Here is a 25266-nt window from a genome sequence, read left to right as displayed (position 1 = left end):
TTGCCGTTACACGCTATAATATCTAAAATTATGATAAAATATGGAGTATTTTATATTTTTAAAATTTAAAAAAAAAATGTTATTTTTCTATTAAATGTTAATAGAATTTTATTTTATTAATAAAAACATTGTACAGAAGTTGAAAGAAATTAAAAATATGTATATAATATTTATTTAAATATCCCTTAAAATAAGATCGCGTTTTCATGATACATAAGAATAGATTGTAAAAGTAGTAGTTTGAAATTTTATTAAGGTATGGAAATTAGACATACCTTATAAATATTATTACTTATAATTAAATATAATAATAATTATTTACAAATTTATAAAAATACATTTCCAATAAAATTATTAAGTAATACAAATAATTATTGTATTTGGTAATTATGAAAGGAATACAATATAATTTATTATTAATATGCATCGTATATTAAAAAATATTCGTCATATTATTCATGTATCAGTGAAGATAGAAAAATTTTATTATTTATTTAGTTAAGAGTAATTATTGTATTCATTCGAAAGAACGAGATATTATAAATAAAAATTATAAAATTTTGCAACCAAATATATAAGATGTAAAAAACGAAAAAAATAATAGAAAGATTAAGTTTAAAGTACTTGCAAATCTGAAAAGATGTGTGGATTCCCGGAAAGAGGCTCCATAGTCGTGTGGAAAGCTCAAAATGCCTTGAAACGTAATAATATATATATATATAAAGCTTCGGCATACATAGGCAAAGAGAGGAAAATACGAAAAGACCTCTGAAAAAAATGAGAAAAACCTTTCTCTTTGACTGTCAGGGACGGTCCACATACATGGAAGCTTCGCCTGGCTAATTTCCCCTCCAGGTCTCGTAGGCATCGATGACGGGGAAACAACGGGGAAACGACGGGGAAGTGACGGGGAAGCAATGGGGAAGGCTTGGTTGAGAGCCAGCTATGAGTCACCGCGTGGATATGAAAGCCTCTAGGAAAGTCCCAGTTTAATCTGGTTCCGAAAGTCACGGGGAGCGTCAACGCGAGTTGAGAAAGAACCGATTCGTGTTTCTCATTATTATCGTCATTGTTATTGATACTACTGCTGCTGTTGTTTTAGCCGTCACTACCACTATTATTGTTGTTATTATCGCTTCTTTTATCAGTATCGGTACAATAGTGTGCAAGGAGATTTTTATTTTGCATGCAGCGGTAAAGGAGGATGTGTTTAAGACTTATTGATTATAATTGAAGAGTCTTCATTTTCCATCTCCGTGTCCATCTCTGACTCCAACTCCTCTAATCGCTCTAATTATGGAGCCCTTGAACGGTGAGAGAAGCTACTTCTACCATTTCCTGTTCTCCCTTTTTGCGAACCTCTTTGTGATATATAATTTTTCCAAATACTAATATATCATAAATAAAGCTGTAACTTGTATTTCATAATTAGATAACTTCATAATGAATGCATTCTTTACTAAATAGTATAGATTTCGTAAATGAAAAGAACATTGGATTTCATTTTATTGTACATCGATATCATCGTTTACCGTATATCTGCTATTATTTGTTATTTACGAACATTGTTTCCTGTACTCATGCATATGAATAATTGCAATAAGTAAAATTCAAATATTTATATATATTATGTTAATGGTATTGTTAATGATAATCTATAATGATATTAGTATTTTCTAATTATATTAAGTTTATATTTATATTATATTATATTAATAATTTAATAATTATATTTCTAATTATTTTGTAATTAAATTAAATTTCTCTAATTCTTATATTTAAAATATCATAAATAATTCATTTATTAATAAAAAATATTAAAAAGTCAATGCTAAAAAAAAGAACTTTTGAATTTTATTCATCATTATAAAATCTATTATTTTAAAGTGAATTATTAGTTAAAGTAATATATTATTTTACTGAAATTTAATATAAATTCCAACCATTTTATGCTTTGCTTATAATACATAGAAAAATAATATGTCAAAACTTAAGGCTATACTATTGTTGTCAATGTTCTTTTTATTTAACTTCATTCCTTGGCAATAAATATGTTGTATGTAAAAATAAAAAAAGTAGTTGATATACAATTACGAATGAACATATTTATGTAAAAATATACTATAGTGGTAAATTTATGTATATAATTACTATATCATAATAGTGCTTGTGAAAAAATTACACCGATTGAAAATCATGTTAATTACAAAAATAACTATTTACTTTGGTGTAATAATTTATATTTATCTATATAATTTTGTATTTAATTAAATAAAGTGAAAAAGTGTGTAGCATAAATTAAAATTTTTAAATATTTGAATTTAAACTAGAAAATACTTACGTTTTTAATCCAATGAAAAATCAATAATTGAAGAAAATCATTAAGACCTATGACCAGAAAAACTTGATCATATTAGAAAATCAATTTATTTAGCATACTGTACACTTCATATTATATATATATATATATATATATAAATACAATAAAATAAAAAAACAAATGAAGAAAGGAAAAGGGATAACGTCCAGTATTGATTTTTCTCGCGTGTCGTCGTCTGTAGTGTATCCCCTTAACGACGTACACCGCTGTACGAAGCTTTAACTCTCCGTCTCGTCGACAACACTTCTGCTACATAAATGATACTGTGCTTACACAAATGTGTGTATACGTGAAAGAGTATATGTGCATATGAGAGAGAATGTAAGTGTATGCCTGTGGGAGAGAGAGAGAGAGAGAGAGAGAGAGAGAGAGAGAGAGAGAGAGAGAGAGACAGACAGATGAGAGAGAGAGAGAGAGAGACAGACAGATAGACGAGAGATTGCATGTACGACATCGATTTTTGACAGCTGCTCAGTGCCGAGGGGGTGTAGGTACGTTCATACATGGAATGCGCGCACGTGTCGCAAGAGACGCTTCAGATCCCTCCATTATTTAAAATCATATACTTTTTTCTACATTTTGAATGGTGCAGTCCATGTAAAGCGACAGTATGTACACACTGCACAGTAGTACAGATCGTCGGATGTACGTTAAAGTGAATTTATAATCAGTATGAGCTGGCATTTTGGAACTTTTAGTGAAACTTATTTTTTCCTCTTAATTATTATTAAATAAATATTAAATATCCATTCCATAAACATTGTTAGATTAATTCATAATGTCATCATATTACGAACATATTACTTATATCAAGAAAAAGGTATTGTGATAATAAAAACTCATTTTTATTTAATTTTTGTAATAAAAAATCATCTAATTAGAAAATTAAAACTAATCATTAAAATTTAGGTGAAGATGATGAATTATTTTTACTTTTTTGAATGTAAAATATGTATAAAAAGTAGATAATATTCTGAATTACTTTATCAAATTAGGTAAAGTTATTACGACTTATTAGTACGTTTTTTCGAGATGTACTTCTCTTTTACTGAATTTTATGATTTAAAAATTTACTTTTACTCTTAAAAATATTGTTTTCTATTATTAGTAGTTATTAATTCATAAACATAGCTGAACGCGAATGTATTATTTGTCTTTTCAAATACATTTTCATCTATGTTAACTACTATGTAATTAAATAATAGAATTAGATTTTTAATTATATATAATATTAATTTCTGTATTTTAAATTTCAATGATGAAGCCGTAGATAAATTATATTTAAATATTAACACAAAATTAATTAAAAATTTATAAATTCGAATACATTTTATATAAAAATACATTTCATTTTTATCTAAATAATTTATTAATAATAAAATTATAATTATTTACTTCTTAATATTATGAATATAATAAATAAGTAGAAATTATTTTAATAATATTAGAAGATATAAATAAGAATAATAATTTGTTGTAGGTACGGATGATGGAGGAACGGCTTGTGAAGGGTGAATACTGTTTAAATACTTCCGGAGTTGGTTCTCCAGTACATTCTCTGCCTTCAACTTCTGATACTCAGAATGAAAAAATTGAAGAGGTTCATTGCGCTTGTATTTCTAAATTAGAGACTCAAGTCGAAGAACAGGTCTGTATTCATTTGATATTTTATCAACGTGATTATCAGCAATTTTATCTCTTAATCATATATTTTATATTTTAATTTAAGTTAATTAATTTTAATTAATTTAAGTTAACAAATTAATTAAGTTAATGTTTAATAATGTATCAATTTTAGTTTTCGTATTTTTTGTAAAATTTTTTCTTATGTGCATATTACATAAATTTAAGATATCTATTTCGAAAAATAAGAAAGTAATTATAATAAAAATGATCCAAGTTTCTAAAAAGTTTATTTTACTCAGTTATTATTGGTTTTCACTCATTTAATGAATAAACTAATACCTCAAATAATATTATACATCAAAACTTTTACTTTCATCTATTTATATTTAGTGCCTTTGTGTATTGACGTTTGTATTATAGCGACAGTTACGACTGCAGGACGCAAGACAAGTTGAAGCGAAAGCCGCACGAATAAAAGAGTGGGTGACGAACAAACTGCGGGAACTTGAGCAACAAAATCAGCATCTACGAGAACAAAATAATAAGTGCAACCAACAACTTGAACTTTTGCGCAATCATATCACTAATATTGGATTGAGACCGCCTGTAAGTTCGGTATCCTAGATTTTTAATATTAATATTCTAAAAAAATAATACTTATTTGAGGTTATATATAAACAAATTTAATAGGGAACAGTTAACGAATAAATTAATTTTTCAATTAATTATTAATAATCTCGTTCATGGAAGAAAATTTTTAATACTATTTTTTCTTAATTCTGTATGATATAATTTTTAATGTATTCAAATAATATATTATATACTTTTTGTATCATATTATATTATATTATATTACTTTTTATATAACGAACTGAAATTAATCGATTAGATTTCAAATTGTTTAAATATATTCTATATACTTCTTTAATTGTGTTTCTTAGAATATTAAAAATTTGGATGTACTTTTTTATTTTATGAGAGGCTTTACGATCATTGAAGCGTAATGGAATCCAAGTTATATTCTATTATTCAAATAAAAGATCTCTCAAATTAATGTAAAATTAAATATAGATAATTTAATTACCGCTTCAGTTTATTATTCGATTATTAGGTAAGAAGAGTGTAGATGCATATTTAATTAAAAAAAAATTTTTATTTTTGTGAAAAACTTGTTTAATTCGATTATATTATATTTTTAAAATTTCCTTTGTGACTGTCCAATTATATCACTTAACAAACGAAAGAACAAAAAATTTTCTAAATTATTTTATGCTTATTTCGTATATTTGAAATTATTACCTTATCTAGACATAAAATAATCTTAATTCTATCTATAAAATTTCTTGCACAAAAATAAAATCAGATTCTAATCAAATAGACGCAGTAGTATTTAAGAAGTGTATAAAAATAATATAATCAAAATTAATCATTGTTATTTTAAAAGTAATGGGTGTGAGTAAACCGAACTGGAGATTTTGACCATTATTTATTTTGTAATTTAATTATTAAAATTTTATTTTGTAATCCACAGTTGCCAACCCGAGCCTCTTTATCTTTGGAAATCGATTCGAGTCTGCGCAGAAGATCGGAGAGTTTGGAAGGCACGGCCCAGGTGATCCCAGAAAATAGTGGTATCGGCGCGGGAAGTCAGCTACTCCAGGCCTCGGGGAGTGTAGCTGAGCCACAAACCATAGTTGGTACCAGACATCGTAGGCACTTATCTGCTTGCGGTACTATTCAGCAATCCAGTCAAACCGCAAATATGGACTCCAGGTGAGGATATTTATAAACTCTATATTCAACATATTCAAGATATCCATATGTATATCTAAGCCCAAAAATATTGGCATTAACTTTTAACCATTGTTAACTATACTTCTTTCTTGTCTGTTTCCATTTTCTTTGCTAATAAACAGTACGATATTTAATTAAGTATATGCTTAATTAGTATTGATATTGCTTTACTTTACAATTTTTTCAAAATTTATCCATACATGTTGTTCCTAATAATATTTAAATTTTTAAATATTCTATCGATTTTACAAAATTATTATTAATATTATCATTAATAATAAAATACAATAATTTACTGTAAATAACACATTTTAATATATAGTTCATAATGCATCCTATATGATTTTTGAGTTTTCGTCATATAATTTTAACAGTTAAAAAAAATGAAGAAAATCAGAAAGATCATAAAGGTTTACTCTATCGATATCTTTATATATCGACATAAAATTCTTAATTTGAAGATTGATGACTAAATGTATATTATAATCTCTATATTTTTTCAACTCAGTTTTTCCTTAACTATTTATTTCTAAAAGATTTTTGAAAGTTAAAATATCATAAAATTCACATCATATAATTTGTAGAAATTCATTATAAAAATCAGTGTGTAAATTTATAGAAATTAATATGAGATTAAGATCAAGAATCAAATATTAAACGTTACTATAATCATTAAATTTCTATAAATATTACTGAATAAAATTAATTAAATCCACTATACATGAGAAATTTCTTTTAATTATAAAGGGATAAAATGTATCAACTAATTTCGTAAAATTTGAAGTTAATACAGAAGGAAAGATGTAATTTAGAAATGAGTTTCAAATTTGAATGAATTTGATATTTCATTTCAGAAATTAAAAGAAAAAGCCACAGAATTATTTTGAACAAATTCATTATTATATTTTCTATTCCATAATTTTAAAAGTATATGACATACTTTTTAAATATATATTGTATTCATATAATATTATAAAGTAAAGTTTTATTCTACTTAAAAAATTTACATCGAGTATAAAAATGTTTAGAAACCTTCCCATTGGAATTCTTTAAAAAAATTATTTAACATTTTATATAATTCTAAAGTACCCAATTTTGAATAAATCAATTTTCTAAAAAATGTTTTCAGTCGTTTTTAATAATTTATTATTATTTATAATATAAACTAGGGTTGTAATAATTATTAGAATTCTTTTCAGTTTTCCACAAGTTTTTACCTTGACTGAACTTTTGTGATGCAATTGATAGCGATTTCATTTTAATTTCCAACCATTTAATATTATTATTTTAAGAATAATAACTCTCAAATCAGCTCTATTTTGATAATTATAGTTTTTTTGACAATATTTTTTTAACGACTTTTAAAATCACAGCATTTCAGCTCTCCTTTTTTATAAACCCTTACATATATATATTTATTTTTTTTATCTTACTAAAGTTTGTATAAATTAGAGGTGTTACTTTAAAATTATTGCTTAATCGCCTTACTTTATTAATATAATCTTTAATATATCACTTGCTGTTACTACTTCATAAGTGTACCAAGAATGTTTATCCTCTGAGTAGTAATTATATTGGGATAAAAAAATAATCGAATCCATTATATTAATGGAATAAATTTGATTATAAATAGTGAATTCATAGAAACATAGCTCAGTTATAAGTTGCACGATAAATTTATTCTTAAAGAAGAGTTTTTTTTCAATATCGTAAGCCTGTACTCATTATCCTATGCTTATAGTTTATAAATTCTTTTTTATACTATATGAATCTTAAGTTTTAACGATTCATATAAAAGTTATTGAATTGAAATCTTTAACGTAGTTTTTATGAATTACATTATTGAAAATTTTAATGTTTTAAACATTTTCTTGATTTTTATGTTATTATTCCTAAAGAGATATTTTGTCGGTAAAAGAGACACATTGTTTGTAGTGTAAATATCTTCTGATTAAAAAACAAATTAAAATTTCTTTTTTTTCAGTTTATGTCTTCGAATACTTTAAATTATATTTGCAATTTTTTTGCAATCAAAATAAAAATGGAATGCAATAAATCTAAATATTTATTTACCACAAGCATATCGATAAGAAAAACCTGAAATTCGCTCTTATATTTAATTTTCGTTAAAGAGTGTAAATGAAAATATTTTGCCTAGCGTTTTAACTTTTTATAAATTTTTTTTTTATAGTATCGAAATTTTTAAAGTTTAATATTTTTAAACTAATATTTAAATGGATAATAATATAAGTAGTGCATCAACTTTTTAAAGGAAATTTTTAATCTCGTTTTATTATTTGTTAAATCTTATAGTTAAAATAATTCAATTACAGTTTTTTTGTAATAAATTAAATTATCGTGCTCAGACATCTGCAGGATGAGTACATCAGAGCATAAAAAGAATTATTATTGACTTTATGCTTAAAAACGAATACATCGAAGCGTCATCGAGTTTATGTATACTACAAAGTAAATAAGGTAAAATGTGCTTAACCCTGCTTAATTTCAAGCGTTTAATAGCTTACACAAACAATATAATTCAACATGCACATATAATTCAAAATATTTAAAATTTTTGTTTCAACATTTTATAAATATATTTTTAAGATAATAAGGAATAGAAAAATAAAATACATAAAGTCTTAGATTTGTTCGAACTGCTCTGTGGCTTTGCTCCAAAAAGTCTTTTAAATTAAATTTATCAATAAAGATAGCATTTTTAAGGATTTGTACAAAATCAAAGTCACTATCCTATAATACAATAATAAAAAATGTAAAAGTAAATGATTGTTTAGAAATGATTTTTTAATACAAAATATAGATACTTATTTTAAAATATTCAAAATATTCAAAGTGCATTATTATTCTCTTTGGGAGGACTCACGACGTAATAGCGGCGCCTTTTTAAACAAAATATGGTACCCTGTAACGTTCTGGGACTTCCTGCAGGGATCTATCAGCTTGAAATATTTGGCGTATTGATTTTGATTAATTATGTTCTGATATCTTTTAAACTTTATGCTATATGTTAAAAATTCTCTTTGTTCAATAAATAAAAATGTATTTTTTTATATTTATATTATTTATACCATATTTAGCTTTTATCTTTTAAAAAGAAAAATTTTTAACATAATCAGATAAAATATTTATAGTTTATTTTCATATCATTTAAGTTTTTAATGAAGATTGTAATTTATAATTTTAAGAATTTCAGTAAGAAAATTTTACATTTTATAAACATAGATATAGTAATTGTAAATATAACTATAGTAATGTATTTTAGTAAAAATTCAAAAAGTGTAACAGTATAAATGTATAAATACATTTCAGTTTAAAAGAGAGATTTTTTCAAAAAAACATTAACTTAAGCACAACCGGTGACATTAGAATTACGAATTATATTTTTAAGGTAAAACCTATTTTTAATATATCTTTTAAAATATATATGGTTATTATTTATGTCAAGTTTTTTTTTTTTTAAAACTGTAACTATATATTTTTTAATTATAAAGTCATACCATAAAGTTGCAAATATGAAAGAGAAAGTATAAATTTTTTATTTATTCTTTTGATATTGTGAAATTATAAATAATTATATATTATGCAAAAAATAATTCGATTATCTTCAAAAAGTTTATTTTACTATTTTAAATTTAATTTAATTTATTTATACTAATTTGAAATGACTAAATTTATAAATACTATAATTTATTTTAATTAATTGCCTATCATTATTAACATAACAGAATAGGTATGTTATAAAATTTATTTTAATGTCTAGAAGGACTTAAGACTGTTTACATCTTATCTAATACTATTGGTACGTACTTATATTTTGTACGTACAATTAGAATAGCTGTTATTTAATGTATTTCTAATAAATCTATTATTTTTCAGAGCAACTCATGCTTCTGTATTAAAGCCTTAAGTAAATTTCAGTAATCGATTTGACATCAAAGGAAAGCATGAAATATGCTAACATATTCAAAAAGAAAAAATTGTGTTCTCAAAAGTTTCAGTCTTCTTACAAGTACAATCATAATAAAAGCTAATTGGTCTTTGAAGAGCATTAATGTTCTTACATTGAGTTCATTTTTTATTGAAAAACTCTAGGTTGTTACTCATAAGAAGATCGATGCTTGCGAAACAAATAAAACGTTGCAAGGCTCCGTTTGTTTGAGTACAAGATTAAAAGATGTCGCTTGGCCCGCGCAGTTTGCTATCCGAGGAGTTGGCTGCAGCAGTAGAGAGTCTTGTGATGTTGCCGAACACGGCGTCCAGCATCGCTACGGGTGCAGCATCCGAGAGCCATAGCCGCCAAAGTCGCGACAGTGCAGATAGCGGGAACGAAGCCATCCACGATTACGCCGAGATCTATACCCCAAGTCGTGAAGCTGCTGCCTGGATACAACAACAGCATAACAATCATCAACAGCAGCAGCAATATCACCAACAGCCGCAGCAGCAGCAACAGCAACAGCAGCAACAGCAGCAGCAACAGCAGCACCACCAGCAATCCGAACTCAATATCCCGAAGCCACCGACCCCACCGCTTCACAGATTCCCTAGTTGGGAGGCAAAAATCTACCAGGTGACGATACTTGACATCCAGTGGATTTTCTCAATCTATTAATCTATTTGCTACTATGTACCTTTATGTAGTTGTATATGGATGTATAAGGTGGCAGCATACGATTGCATAGTGATGAATATGATCAACCATGAACAATAATTTTAATGTGATGCCCATTAACATTGACAGTTAGTGAATACATTAGATGATGGAGCGATGTTAATTTTCTTGATTGCAAAGCCATTTCACAATTTACTATTTATTATATCTAGTGCTGTATTTATAACATTATAATGGATTGTAACGCAAAACGTTGTGTTCTAGAGCATCAATCTAAATTACTGTCAAGCCATTTGTAAGCAAGTAAATTGTTATTTTATTAAATGACCTTTTTGTAGTGAAATTTATGATCAATTTAAAAAACATTAAATTTTATCGACATGAAATTGATCTGCAATAAAAAATATCTAAATAATAATTTTTGATAATTTATTACAATTTCTTGGTAATGTTTGCCATAGCGATTTATTTAATTCAATATTATTTTTAATTCTATAATTTAATTTGTGTAATCGAGTAATAGGGAGTTTTAAATATTAAACTTTATTAATATCGTTGAAAATTGATTTATGTGTAATTAAAAAATTTATAGAAATTGTAATTACAAGTCTGTATATTTTAATAAATACAAAAAAGTTAAGTTATCAGAAATATCCATATTATATTAATATTTAAATAAAATAAGAAAATGCTTCTCAAGAAATGAACTTCTTAGTAAATATAAGTTTTTAATATGTTAGGTGGCTGATGGAGGATTAGGAATTGGATCCCAGATGAATGATGAATCGATTCCTTCAACAATAACAAATACATCAAAGCACTCTCATACTGGACACAATTTAACAGCACACAATTTACAAGGATATTGTGATATTTCAGTTCCAGTTTACGCTACAGTCAAAGGTGTATAACAATAATAATAATAATAATAAATAATTACAATTTTTGTTTATTTCATAAGCGATATCATACAAATACAACAAATGTATTGTGTATTCTAATAATATCTTTCATCATATTTTCTATATATATATAATATAAACTCTAATGTATAATTTCAATTCGATTATATATTCAACATATATTACAATTTTTAATAAAAAAAAACTTTTCGCGCTTTTAAATTTTTTATTTTATATGGCATGTATATTAATTGAATTTGCTTTCACAAAAAATTAAGATATTGAGATATTCTATTTATAATTTTCATGTTTATTTTTAATATTACAGGTCGAGCTAGTCAAATAAGATCAATGCCTTTTGGCGACAGTTCCGACGATAGTTCTGATGGGGAAGAACACCAGATTCAGACGGAGACAAACACACGAATTACAAACAGTTCTTCTGATAATACAGATTCATCTCTGGGCAGCGGTAGTAGTCCGTCAAAAAGTATCAAAACTACTAGCAGTCTTAGTCCAGCTAAACGTAGTTCTAGTGGCTCACCGAGTAAAAGCATTAAGCGTGGTAAATTCTTCATAGTTTAATTAATTACAAAATTAAAAGAATGTTTAATGGTAACTTGAAATTTTATATATTGTAGAAATATTTATTTAGCACTATAAGCCGTTTTGTACGACTAGACTTGCCAGACTATATATTTAAAAATTTATATTTTATTCATTTTCTATTTCATATGTTCTTCTGCCATTTTTTATATAAATATCGTAGATGACTATAAATCTAAATCAGAATTTCTAATTTTTGAAATACATTTCGATAAAAATCTTATTTTAAAAGAATCTATATATATTGTTCTATCAATAAGATATCTAATATAAAGATTAGTTATGAAATTTTTTTACCGTATATCAAAACTATTGTCGCCTAACTAATTGATAATGTAATTGTTAATCTGTTCATTTTCTCTTGTATATAGTTCTCATAACAGTAAAAAAACTAAAAATGATCAATATTTTCATATGTAAAAATTAATTAGAATCAGGACTGTCAGAAGACTACGCAATACCACCAGATGCTTTAAGCTCAACGTCTCTTGAGTCAAGCATGCCAAGTCTTCTGCGTGTTTCTGGTGAAAGTCCAAAGAGACTCGAGTCTCTAGAGAAAACAGGTCACCTAGCGAAACTCGGTGGTAAACTCAAAACTTGGAGGAAACGATACTTTGTATTGAAAAATGGTGTATTATGCTACTGGAAGAGCCAAAATGATATTAATCGGAAGCCACAGGGTCAAATTTTTCTTGACGAAGTTTGCAGGTTATTACATCTATTACATTCTATTCAAACTTTATTATAAAAACTATTAACATTAATAACAAGGTATTAAATACTAAATAAAAATATATCCAACTAATTTTTAGTGACTTGTTTCTAGTCTTTAATGTTCAAAATTTATCATTTTATTTTAAAAAAATAGAATTTAAATAATAGAAATTTAAGAAAATCGACGAATATTCCAGTGATAATGTGTAATTTATACAGGATAAATAGAGCAGAAGGTGCAGCTACTTTTGAAATTGCAATTGGAAAAAAAACTTATTATTTAACCGCTGATTGCATAGCAACAATGGAAGATTGGATACGAGTGTTACAAAACGTACAGCGACGAAATGCTACGAAACTCTTATTAAGTAAAGAAGACAATAAACCAACGATACAAGGCTGGCTTACAAAAGTAAAAAATGGCCATGCGAAAAAATGTTGGTGCGTTCTTATTGGAAAAATGTTTCTTTATTTCAAATGCCCGAATGACATGGTACGTAATATTTACGTTATAATTGATTAATTTTTCTTATATAATTTTCAAAGGAAATATAAAAGAACAAATATAAATTAATATAAATTAATTAATAAAAAAAATTAAGATAAAATATAAATAAGTAAATTTTTAAAGACAGGCCTTGGAAAAAATATTTGTAATTTTATTTAATAAATATCTATATGTAAAAAAATATAACGATGGCTTATAATTTAAAAAACTGAAAATGAGTATAAATTTTGTTTAAATCCTACAAAAAGAAAAACAAAATTTACCATTGTCTATCGGACATAACTTTATTGAGAGCAATGTTTTAATATTGATTAAATAACATTATTAAACAACCGTTAATAATAATAAATTATAAATATTAAATAACAATTATTAAAACAATCAATTTTTTTGTAAATTATTTTATAAAAAATAAATATATACACAAGTATAATTGTTGATATTATTGCAAATAAGAAGAAAATAAGAAGCTAGATAAATAAATAATTAAATAGTATATCTTTATAATTAAGAACCACTAAATTGGAATGTTAATTCGAACATAGTATTTTTTAGAATCCTATTGGTCAGATAAATATGCGAGACGCTCGCGTTGAGGAAGTCGAACATGTTTCGGATAGTGATAGCGAAGAACGCGAATCAGAATCTGCACATGAGCAGACAATTGGAATTTTCCCATCTCATCAAGGCCCGACATACTTACTTATGCAGCATAAGCAAGACAAAGATAATTGGTTGTATCACTTAACAGTTGTATCCGGTGGTGGACCAAGTGCTGGTACCCAATATGAGCAACTCGTTCAAAGGCTCATGGAGACCGATGGCGATCCAAATTGCGTACTTTGGAGACATCCTTTATTATTACATTCTAAAGAGAATATAACAAGTCCCTTAACAAGTCTCACCTCGGAAATACTGCAGATAGAAGCCATAAAATTGTTCAAGGTAAGTTCATTATTCTTATTTTTTCATAACCTTTGGCTTATATGTTAAGTATCATAAATTCTTAAGAAATTATTGAATCTTTTTTTAAATTCATATGAAGAATTACATGAAATATAAATGATAGATTGGTAATTATATTTTCGGAATTAAAATGGTTGTATTATATAATGATGGAAATATTTCCAAGGCCAATACGAATATTTTAATAAATATTTTTGTTATTTAAAATTATTTATTTAACTTTCATTTATTTTATAATTGATTTTATATATTATATGCATCTGTAAAAAATATTTTTTACTATATAAAATTATTACTGTTATTAATATTAAATTCTAATAACTAAACTAATCAAATAAAAATTCAGTTAAATAATTTACGTTTTGTTATTATTGAAAAAGAAAAATAATTTTATTTGTAGAATATGGAAATAATGAATTTTATTGACTATAATTTTACCAATTTATTACTTTTATTACTTAAATAATAAATTAATAAACTTAAATAATTAAATTTAAATAAAATTAAGCAATAATTAATAAGGGGAGAATAATTTAATTAAATTTTATGTTAATATAATTTAATTTTTTATTAACGTATGATTTAAAATTTGCTAAAGTAATGATTAACTCGAGTTTGATAAATATTCTATAAGAAAGAATCTATGAATTTATTTTATTCAACTTAAGTAATTTTTTCTTCGTAAATTTAGGCTGTTCAACTATTTATGTCAGTCGCAGTCGAACAAGCCGGTATTGACTATCATGTCGTTCTTGCGCAAAACGCCTTGCAACAGTGTCTAGATCAACCGGAGCTTCAATCAGAATTTATATGCGCCTTGGTTAAACAAACCAGTCGTCACACACAGCATCGCTTGGGCGTACAGGTAAAAGAGGCAGCCAGACTAATGTTGCTGGGTATTGCGCGTGTTGTAAGTTTTGCTTATTGTTTAACCACATCAGTTTACCCATTGCACGATTGCATATAATCAGTAACATGTTTTATATAAAGTTATTTCTTAAAATGTTATTTGAAAAATATTGGATAAAAGTGTAGAATAAAAGGAAATACTTTTTAAGCTGATTTTTTAATAATAATTTAACTTCTATTATTATTAAAGTTTTTATACAATATCAATGATTTCGATGATATATTAAGTGCAAAATTGATTGAACTACAACATAATCGATCAAACGCGATACAGATTGAACTTTGAATAAATTTGAATTTTTATTATTTATAGTAATTATTCAAATTAATATTTCAATATCAATTTCAATATTTCAAATAGCTAAAAAAATAACATTTATTATTATTATTATTTAATAATTAAAAATAAAAATAATCTCACTAATAAATAATAAATTATGCATTGGGTAAACTCAGTCAAGTATGAAAACAATTATTTTACCTAAGTTAATAACAATTTCCATAAAATTTTCACTATCGACTATATGTTTCTTTAACATTTATATTCTTAAATTAATTAATAAAGTAATAATATATTCTATTTATCATTTTAATAAAAATAAAAATAAAAAAATGATCGTATTGACAACATATATGTTTAAACAAATTGCTATTTTTATACTAATTAAAATTAGTAAAAAAATAATGAATTTAATGTTCTTTTAATATACTATACTTGACAAAAAATTAATAATAAATTTAGTTATGAAATGCCGATTCACATTTTACTATTGTTTGCTGCTTTATATGTGCTACTGCTATATATGTATACTAACACAAATGCATGATTCTAATATATCTAAAATATTAATTTATTTATATTATATTATTATGATTATGAATAGAATTAATGAGTAGTAAATATATTTTAAAAAATCTCTAAATGATATTTATCAAATATATTTTAATATCTATGTATATTTAAGTATAAATTATTAACTTGCTGAAACTAGAATATAAATAAATTATATATACATAGATACCCATGGTTATAATAACTATCCAATACATTTTATATAAAATTTTAACGTTCCGCTATATATATATATATATATTTATTTATATTATTTAAAAGAATACATTTTTTATAATATCTCCAGGATTATTAATTATAAAAACGCTCATATACTCTATTTCATAAAATAATTCAAAATAACTCAATTGTGTAATACTTTCTAATATCACTCAACGTCCTATATATCCAATTAGGCAAGCCAAATGTACTTCGAAAGAATTCTATTTTCCTTAAGAGTGATGTATAAGCTTATTATATTAGAAAAAAAGTGCTTTCACTAATTCGAAGTACATTTAGCTATACGCACATTTGCAGAATGGTATGTTGGTGTACATGAAAAAATCACACACAAGAAATACATTCTCTTTAGACTCTCGATTTTTATTCTCTTTTATCTTTATCCCTTTAGTTAATATTTTTCTTCATTTTAATTAGATATTAGTTTATTTTACAAGACGGCTGATTTAATTAATTTTTTAATTAATAGTATCAGTTCCGAATTATAAATGTACATTAATTATGGCATATTGTAATCAATATATAATTATATAATACTAACATAAGCAACTCAAAATCTATAGAATAGAATCTGATAAACATTTTAATTTATCATTTAGGATTTCCTGTATATTGTATGTTTGACTAAAAATTATTAAGTTTTTCATGCATTAAGATAATTAGCTTTTACTTTTAAAGAGTTTTTCAATCAAATACGCTTACATAATTCCATCTGTTAATATTTTAGTCTCCTAAATATAATATTTTATTTTAAAACCCCTTTCATTAATTATTTTTCTCAATTCAACCCAGCTTTATACTTGACAATTAATTAATTATTAACATATAAATTTCAGTTTTTTAATTATTAATTATTGCTGATTATTGAATTGATTATTTAAGAATAGAATGTTCAATGTTTTAAATTTTCAAACGTTATTGCTATACTTGGTAAAAATATTATCGTGATTATTTGATCTTCAAATATTAAGGATTAAAACATTAACTTTACATATTTGTAAAAAATTATAAATAAAAAAGTGTTCATTTTATTCTACTTAAAACGAAAAATTTGTTTAACTCAATCTTTAAAAATATACATTTGTAAAGATTATTTTATTGTCGATTTATAATTTTCATTGCCACAAAATATTTTATATTCTATAATATATTAGGAGAAAATAATATATATATATATATATATATATATATATATATAATATTATTCTATTACAGTAGATTAAAGTTAAAAAATATTTTTAAATTATTTTATTTCTCTTATTTCAACAACATGTAAGATAATATTAAAATATAATAAATAAAAAAACTTTCTTTTATTATCGTTAAATCAATCAGTTATTACTAATTTAAAAGTACTATATACGATATACTGTAATACATTAAAATAGCTAAATTAAACTAAATTAATGAAATATTTAACTAACGAGCATTTCATTAAAATTTGAGTTTTTCTTATGTCAATTAAAATTATTAAAATTTAATATAGGCTAATATATATTAAATGTATGAAATATTTAATTAATTAACTACTGTTCAAATTCTCTCAACATTTTTGACAATAGATAAAATTTAATAATTAAAAATTTAATTTACTTATCATTATAGAAGGTTCTAATAAGGTCTTCAAAATATAATTCTTTCGAAACTTTTAAAATAATGCATTAATACTAAAAGCATTAATGAAGAAAATATTTCATTTTATTTTATAAATTTTTTAATTATATAAGTTAACAACGTACATTAATTATTCTAATTTTATCATCACCGTATAATTAATGCTTAAAATGTATTTATACACATTAATATTTTAGTAATCATGCCAATATTTTATTTCTTACAAGAAAAATGAGATATGAGAATTTTTTAATTGCAAATAAAACAAAGAGATTGTAATTATTTTTTTGTATGAACTTTTTTACAGTAGCACGATGAAATCATAATTTAATATTATTACTGAATATTATAAAATTTTCGATGAAATTACTTGCTTTGATTAATATATGTAAAAATAAGTATTTAAATATATATTGAAAAAATTATTTCTGGATACCGAAATTCTCACTAAATTTAATAATAATATGATCTTTGTTAACTCAACGTTTTCATCCCATTATTTATACTTGCAATATTTAATTATAAAAAAAGATATTAAATACATTGTTTTTCATTTAAAAATAAATCTAATATTATTTATATAAATCGAATACCAAACTATTAAGTTAAAAACTAAGATAATAATTTTTGTATTTTTAAAATATAATTATTTATATTGATAGGTAGAATTTCAAAATTCTAGAAAAAAGTAATATATATTTATATATACATACATATATATAATTTTATTATTAATCATATCTCAGCTAATATTTAATATTAATTTCATACAAGGCTCCCAGTTTTTAATGAAGCTCAGTAAGAAAATTAATAAGTTTGTAAATTCTTGATACATTTGAAAATCCTTTATGAAATTTTCTTTGTTAAATACAATTTTTAATATAGTCGAATATAGCTTGAACTAATTTAGAATTCGGGGGGAGGTAGATAGAAAAAGAGTGAGAGAGAGAGAGAGGGAGAGAGAGAAGGTAACTTAGCGTATAAATGTGTGCGTGCGTGTGTGTGAATTTTGGAGGAAGGAGTAGTATGCCAGCATACCATGACGTTGCAGCAACTCCTGTTGTGCGCCACCCACTCGCTCTTCACGTGCGATACGCAGGGCCCCGGGACAAGCGGGGCCAGCGATAATGCGGACGTTCAGTCGACTGCATCAACTTCTCACAGTCCTCCGCTCACGCAGGCTCACTCCTCCGCGAATCTTCTTGACTGTAAGACCAACCCGGCCCAGTACGTCCTTGTCCAGGGGTGGCAGCTGCTTGCCTTGGCCGTCTCACTCTTCCTACCCAGGAACAATCGATTGCTGTGGTACCTTAAGCTTCATCTGCAGAGGAATGCAGATACCAAGTAAGAAGCTTTCGTTATATTTCTACTTCAATTCTTTTTAATTCTTAACAACTATTTATACTACTACAATAAACAATGGATAGATAGATTATAGAATGCAAATGATATCACAAATACTTTTCTCACAAATTCTCATTCGAAAGTTTCAATTTTTAGAAGCTCATAAATAATAATAAAATGTATTTCTAACAATAGAGATAATAGATTTTATAATATATTTAAATTGTTATTGATTATAATATGCAATACAAGTATCGTAACTTAAAACTATATAAACGTGAATGACGATTTCTATTATATTTATATTTGTTATTTGTTTTTTCATTATAAACGAAAACATACTCTCTTTATTATACGGATTATTCTTTATAATATTTTTGTACAAAATATACGAACTAATTTATAAAAAATGTATTATATTTATAGTACAATTATCCTGCTAATGAAAATTATATTGAAAAAATATATACTTTAATAATTTATATATAAATGAAAGTTAAAATGAAATATATATTATTCATATAAGAAAAATTTTAAATAAAAGTATTTAAAGAAAAATAAAAAAATCTATAAAAAATAGTTTTAGGTTTATTTAGTATATATATGATATTTCTGTTTTTATTATTAATTTAATCTAATTTAATCTAAATTTTTATAACGTGAATAAAAAAAAAATAATTTGATGTAACAATACATAAAAATCAATATTTATTATATCATACGTTTTACTATACAATTATAAAATAAATTTTATTAAAAATCAGTAGGACAAAATAGTAAATTATTATTTATTATAAATTTGTACAAAATCTAATTTAATATTTTAAAAATACTACGTATCAACAGTTAATTTTTAAAAAATATAATAGAAATATAATAAAATAAATATATAGTTTTATATTACAACTTACTCTTAATGTTTTAAAAATGCATTTGAGAGATATTTTAAAAACTTTTTAAAAAATTTATAGAATCATGTAGAAGTATTTATATGCTCAAATAAATTAAATTTAATAAAGAATTACTTATCATTTTTAGGAATTAATAAGTTTTAAATTGTGATATTCTAAATTAAGTGCAACTACTAAATCTAATTATAAATATATAGAACGGAGTGTGGTAAATATGCAGCCTACTGCGAACGGGCGCTAGAACGCACTTTGCAAAATGGTTGTCGAGAGGTAAAACCTTCGAGAATGGAAGTTTTGTCAATTTTGCTGAAAAATCCCTATCATCACTCATTACCTCATGCAATTCCTGTGCATTTCCTCAACGGAACGTATCAGGTCGTTAGCTTTGATGGTAGTACTACTATCGAAGAGTTCCTTATGACCCTTAATCAGGAGATTTGCTGTAGAGATGTACATCAATCCGGCTTTACGCTTTTTAGTGATGATCCAATTGAAAAGGATCTCGAACACTTCATAGATCTGCAAGCTAAAGTAAGAATCATTTATTAAAACACTTTATATGTGGATTTTTTAAATCTATTTTCACTGTACTTGATTGAGTAGGCTGTCTATGGATGTCATAAAATTTTAATCTGTACCGAATTAGTTATTTATAAGATAAATAACTAATAATATAAATAATATAATTTAATATAAATTAAATTAATATAAATAAATAAATAAATAAATAAGAATAAATGTTAAGACATAATATTCGAAACTTTAAACATTACTAATTGAATTATATTATGTACGTAAAATAATTCTTTAAATTTAAAATAAAACTAGAATATACAAATACAAAAAATTTGTTTAAAAACGTAACGAGTAATTCTGTATATATAAATATATATAACACACATTAATCAGTTGAATGGAGTAAAAATAAATTAATTGACAAATGAAGTATGTATTAAATGCTAATAGAAAAAATAATATTAATTTTTTTACTATCTTTATCGAATCAAATTATCAAGAAGAAATATTTTTACACAAAATGTATTGTATTAAAGATAAAAAGCAATATTTAAAAGTTATTATACATATGCTAATATAAAAATTTCATTTTAAATAACTGTAAAATATTATTTTATGACTGAATAATGTATTTTTTTCTTATTTTACTAAAATAATGAAATAAGTGAACTAGACATATAATATTTAGAAAATATAGTTTGTATCATATATAGTATAGAAATGGCTTTTTAATTTTTTTAAATATATATTTCAATTATTCAATTTTAACTCTATTCTATCTATTTTAATAATGAAAAATTAATAATAAATATAATCTCTAAATATATTAATAAAAGATCGAGTTTTTGTTAACTCTTTTTGTTAATATTTTAAAATATCATTTTTAATGATAACTCAAAGTTATTCCTAGATGGAATATTAATTATGTTATATAAATAACTATTTTGATGTAATTATCAAGAAATTAATAAATGATATGTGAATAATATTTTATAAATTATTTTATTTATTTTATAAATATAATAAATATTGTAATAATGTTATAGTGATGTTTGGATTTTATATTTTCTATGTATTTTTTCATAAACAGCTTTGCGATATCATTTCCAAGTGGGAAACAGCATTACGAGAAAAAGGATCTGGAAAGTTCGAAAACACAAGGGTGATTCAACTTACTTATAAATCTCGATGTTATTGGAGACACGCAGCAAAAATGGAAACGGATCGAGAGCGGCTTTTGCTATGTTATCAAATTAATCAACAAGTCGTTCATGGAAAGTTCCCGGTTAGCCGAGAATTGGCCTTCGAACTTACAGCACTTATGGCGCAGGTGAATAATGAGAACTTATTTTTAATAGAAATATTAAGTTGAAGAGTCAAAATATATCTATTTATTCCCTAAAAATTTAATTAATAAATAATTCAAAACATTTGTTTTATTTTGAAAAGTGATTTAAAGTACTTTGTCAAATCAATTGTAATTTCACTATATTTTCCATATATTCTGTTTTTTATACATAATTTATCGATAATATTTTTCGTTACTAATTACATTTGCTTACAAAGTATATTATTAAAATTCAATTTTCTAGTTGAAAGTAAAAATATAATGACAATATTAGGAGTTTAAAATCTCTTTATATTATCTTTATATCGAACAGCTATCTCATATGAGATTTAATATTTATGAAAAGTTTCTTATTTAGAATATACTTTACTTTATTTAAAATAAATTTTCTTTCAATTTAATATAATCAATTTAGTATTAAGTAAAATATTAGTTTAATATTAATTTATTATGTAAGAAAATTAAAATAATAGATTCTTTTACTTTTCAATGGAAAGAAATTTTATTTTTGATATTTATAACAAATTTAATATCATTTATTTTATTTGTAAATTTTTCGTGTTTTGTAGATTGATTGTGGAGAATATAATATAGAAAAAGCACGTGGCAGTGGATCAAGTAACAATCCCCACCATTTAGTTTTGCAAGCCTTAGATAAATTTTATCCCATTAGATACCGTTCAAACATTACTGCTGATCACTTGAGGTGAATATTAAACATATTCTTAAATTTTTATCTTAAGTTAATCAAAAAAAAAAAAAAAAAAAATACTTTTAGAGAGTTACAGGATAAATTACAAGAAAAATGGATTTCTTTAAAAGGGCGAAGTGTTTTAGATTGTGTAAGAATTTATCTGACTTGTACAAGAAAATGGCCATTTTTTGGAGCAACACTTTATCAAGCTAAGGTGAGGAAGAAATATATTATAAAAATAAAAAAACAGAGACTTGGTTTACCTCATAGCTACGTACGTATATATAGTTTTATATATCACCCTTGATTATTGAAGTAAATATATTGAATTAAAAAAAATTCATTCAGTTTTCATGACTTATTTTATATTGTTTGTAAATCGTCTGACCAATGAATTTATAATGTACTGTTCATTTTTCATCCTTTATTAATTAATTCTTATAACGTTGAAGTAGATAAATCGATGTACCAAACGATCAACATATTAACAAAATTGTTACATCATTTCTTCTTACATTTTTCGTAAATAGAATATTGGTATTTATTATTGTACAAGTCAGAATCTATTATTTATTAAATGGCAAATAATTTAAGTAATGATTCGTGATGGCGGTAATGAACATTACAATATTATTAATACATTTTCGCGTAATAGGAAAAAAAATAAATTATAAAATTTCTAAAAATATATTAAAATGCATTAATTATAGCAGATAATTTAAAAATATGTTTAACAGTTAAAACAATCTGATCCATCAACGGTATGGATAGCAGTATCAGAGGATAGCGTTACCTTGCTCGAATTACAAAGTATGGCTATTATTTGTCGATACAATTACGGAAACATCGTTACGTTTGGTGGTTGTCTGGATGACTTTATGCTCGTAGCATGTCCAGATGAAGGTGCTGCTGAGCAAAAGCTTTTATTCGCTCTTAGTAAGCCCAAGGTTAGTCAAATAAAGAATTTGTGTAAAGATATATATTATGGGTATTTATAAAAAAATTAATGAAATATTAAAATCAGTATGCCATTATTACTGAATTTATAATTAATAATTTTTTAAGACAAATTTATAAATTAATTATAATTTTGCATTTATTTAGAATTATAATTTTCTTATAATTAATTTTTTTCCATTTATAGATTTTAGAAATTACTTTATTAATAGCAGATTACATGAATGCCTTGGGTCACACTTTACCTGGAACACCTCAAATGAATACTTTAACGCGAAATGGCTCACATCGATCTATAAAGTCTACCTTGAGAACTGCAACAGGTTTCAAGCTTAAATAATAAACTTATTCAAATTATTTCATCATAATAAAACCCCAAATTTTTATGTTCAAACAAATATACAATAAAAGATATTAGATACATTTTACACCAATAGTAATATATATATATATAATCATATATAAAAAAAATTAAAAAAAAAAAATTATTTAATAATTTAACAAGTATTAAATAATCGATCATCATATCATTAAATATAGATTATTTTTCCTTATTATAGGTGTTTTATACAAATATTTAGATTATTTGTGAATTTAATATAAAACAATATTTTAAATGCACAATAAATATTTACAGGTTCAAGTTGTCTGCCTATACAACCCGACATTCTTAAGTCTACTCCAGATCATCAACGGCCATGAAATAGCAATTTAAATCTTCCGAAATATTTTTTACTTGTAAACAATGTGACTCGGACAAGGTCATCAGTTACTCCAAGATTCTAAAGCAAACATTATAGATGTTACAAAATATAATTTGTAAATACAAGAAAGTTATACAAACGACACAATTGTTCTAACAAATTTGAATACGGAAGTATCTAATAATTATATACTGTGTTTACACAGATAAAAATTCATAATGAATGACGCAGGAGCTAATAAATAATCCAAGAAGTTAATTTTGAATTAATGAATAGAAAGAAAGATTAGTTACATTATACAGTTCTAGTTTTTTTAAAAACTGATTTACATTTCATAAGCAACAGCGAATAGAAAATACTAGTATTTGATACGCTTAATATTGAGATATTTAATTTAGATAATGGATGAATGAGAGATCTATAATTGACTAAATGTAGGAACTGAAATGAGCTAAAGCATTTTTAATATTTTTAAGAAAGTACGTTTTGACTTTAGTAATACTTGATACAGTAAGACAACTTTTTAAATACGAATTTTGGAGCCTTGAAACAAAATTGAATAGTAAATTCAAAACGTTTTAGACTAAATAGTGAGAAAATGTTTTTTGTTTTTTTAAATATCTTGTAACTTCTTATAACTTATATATTTATAATAATCCTTTTTATTATAATATAACAATGCTTTTATATTTTGGATTTTTTTAATTATACTTTACGAGTAGTTGAGTAATTCTCATGAAAATTTGATACATTGATTTTAGCATAAATATTATTTTGATTTTTATTATAGTTCTTAAACAAAACCTATTTTATTTATTCATTAAACTTAGGTTTCAATAGACATTTTGTATTTAGCATATAGAATTTGAATGTACAAATTGCAATAATACAGAAATATAAAGTTATATATATATATATATATATATATATATATATATATATATGAATAGGCAGAGATGCTTACACTACATACTCTCAAAAGACGTATCTATTTATTTGTAATTTAATAAAATAAGCATTTTAGTATAAGTATTCTTAATTAAATTTATCGTTGCATAATTTTCTTTT

General features: G+C 24.2%; 1 protein-coding gene across 1 annotated transcript in view; it reads left to right on the top strand.

Moving 5' to 3' along the window:
* LOC105363284 (uncharacterized protein CG43867) overlaps positions 1–24206 on the top strand; it is a 42888-nt gene extending 18682 nt beyond the window's left edge. The window contains exons 3-21 of the mRNA XM_011500947.1: positions 3861–4028; positions 4427–4612; positions 5538–5779; positions 10016–10224; positions 10324–10391; positions 11174–11336; positions 11664–11900; positions 12373–12649; positions 12875–13148; positions 13719–14108; positions 14821–14994; positions 18776–19068; positions 20177–20510; positions 21586–21825; positions 22413–22549; positions 22622–22751; positions 23275–23484; positions 23682–23817; positions 24132–24206. Coding sequence (XP_011499249.1) covers positions 3861–4028; positions 4427–4612; positions 5538–5779; positions 10016–10224; positions 10324–10391; positions 11174–11336; positions 11664–11900; positions 12373–12649; positions 12875–13148; positions 13719–14108; positions 14821–14994; positions 18776–19068; positions 20177–20510; positions 21586–21825; positions 22413–22549; positions 22622–22751; positions 23275–23484; positions 23682–23817; positions 24132–24196 — 3933 coding nt within the window. The 3' untranslated portion in view covers positions 24197–24206. The remainder of the gene's footprint in view (positions 1–3860; positions 4029–4426; positions 4613–5537; positions 5780–10015; positions 10225–10323; positions 10392–11173; positions 11337–11663; positions 11901–12372; positions 12650–12874; positions 13149–13718; positions 14109–14820; positions 14995–18775; positions 19069–20176; positions 20511–21585; positions 21826–22412; positions 22550–22621; positions 22752–23274; positions 23485–23681; positions 23818–24131) is intronic.
* The last annotated feature ends 1060 nt before the right edge of the window (positions 24207–25266 follow it).

Source organism: Ceratosolen solmsi, unplaced genomic scaffold, assembly GCF_000503995.2.
Source record: "Ceratosolen solmsi marchali unplaced genomic scaffold, CerSol_1.0 scaffold27, whole genome shotgun sequence".
NCBI lineage: Eukaryota > Metazoa > Arthropoda > Insecta > Hymenoptera > Agaonidae > Ceratosolen > Ceratosolen solmsi.
Note: the sequence above shows the minus strand (reverse complement) of the source record. Positions and strands in the feature narration are given on the sequence as shown.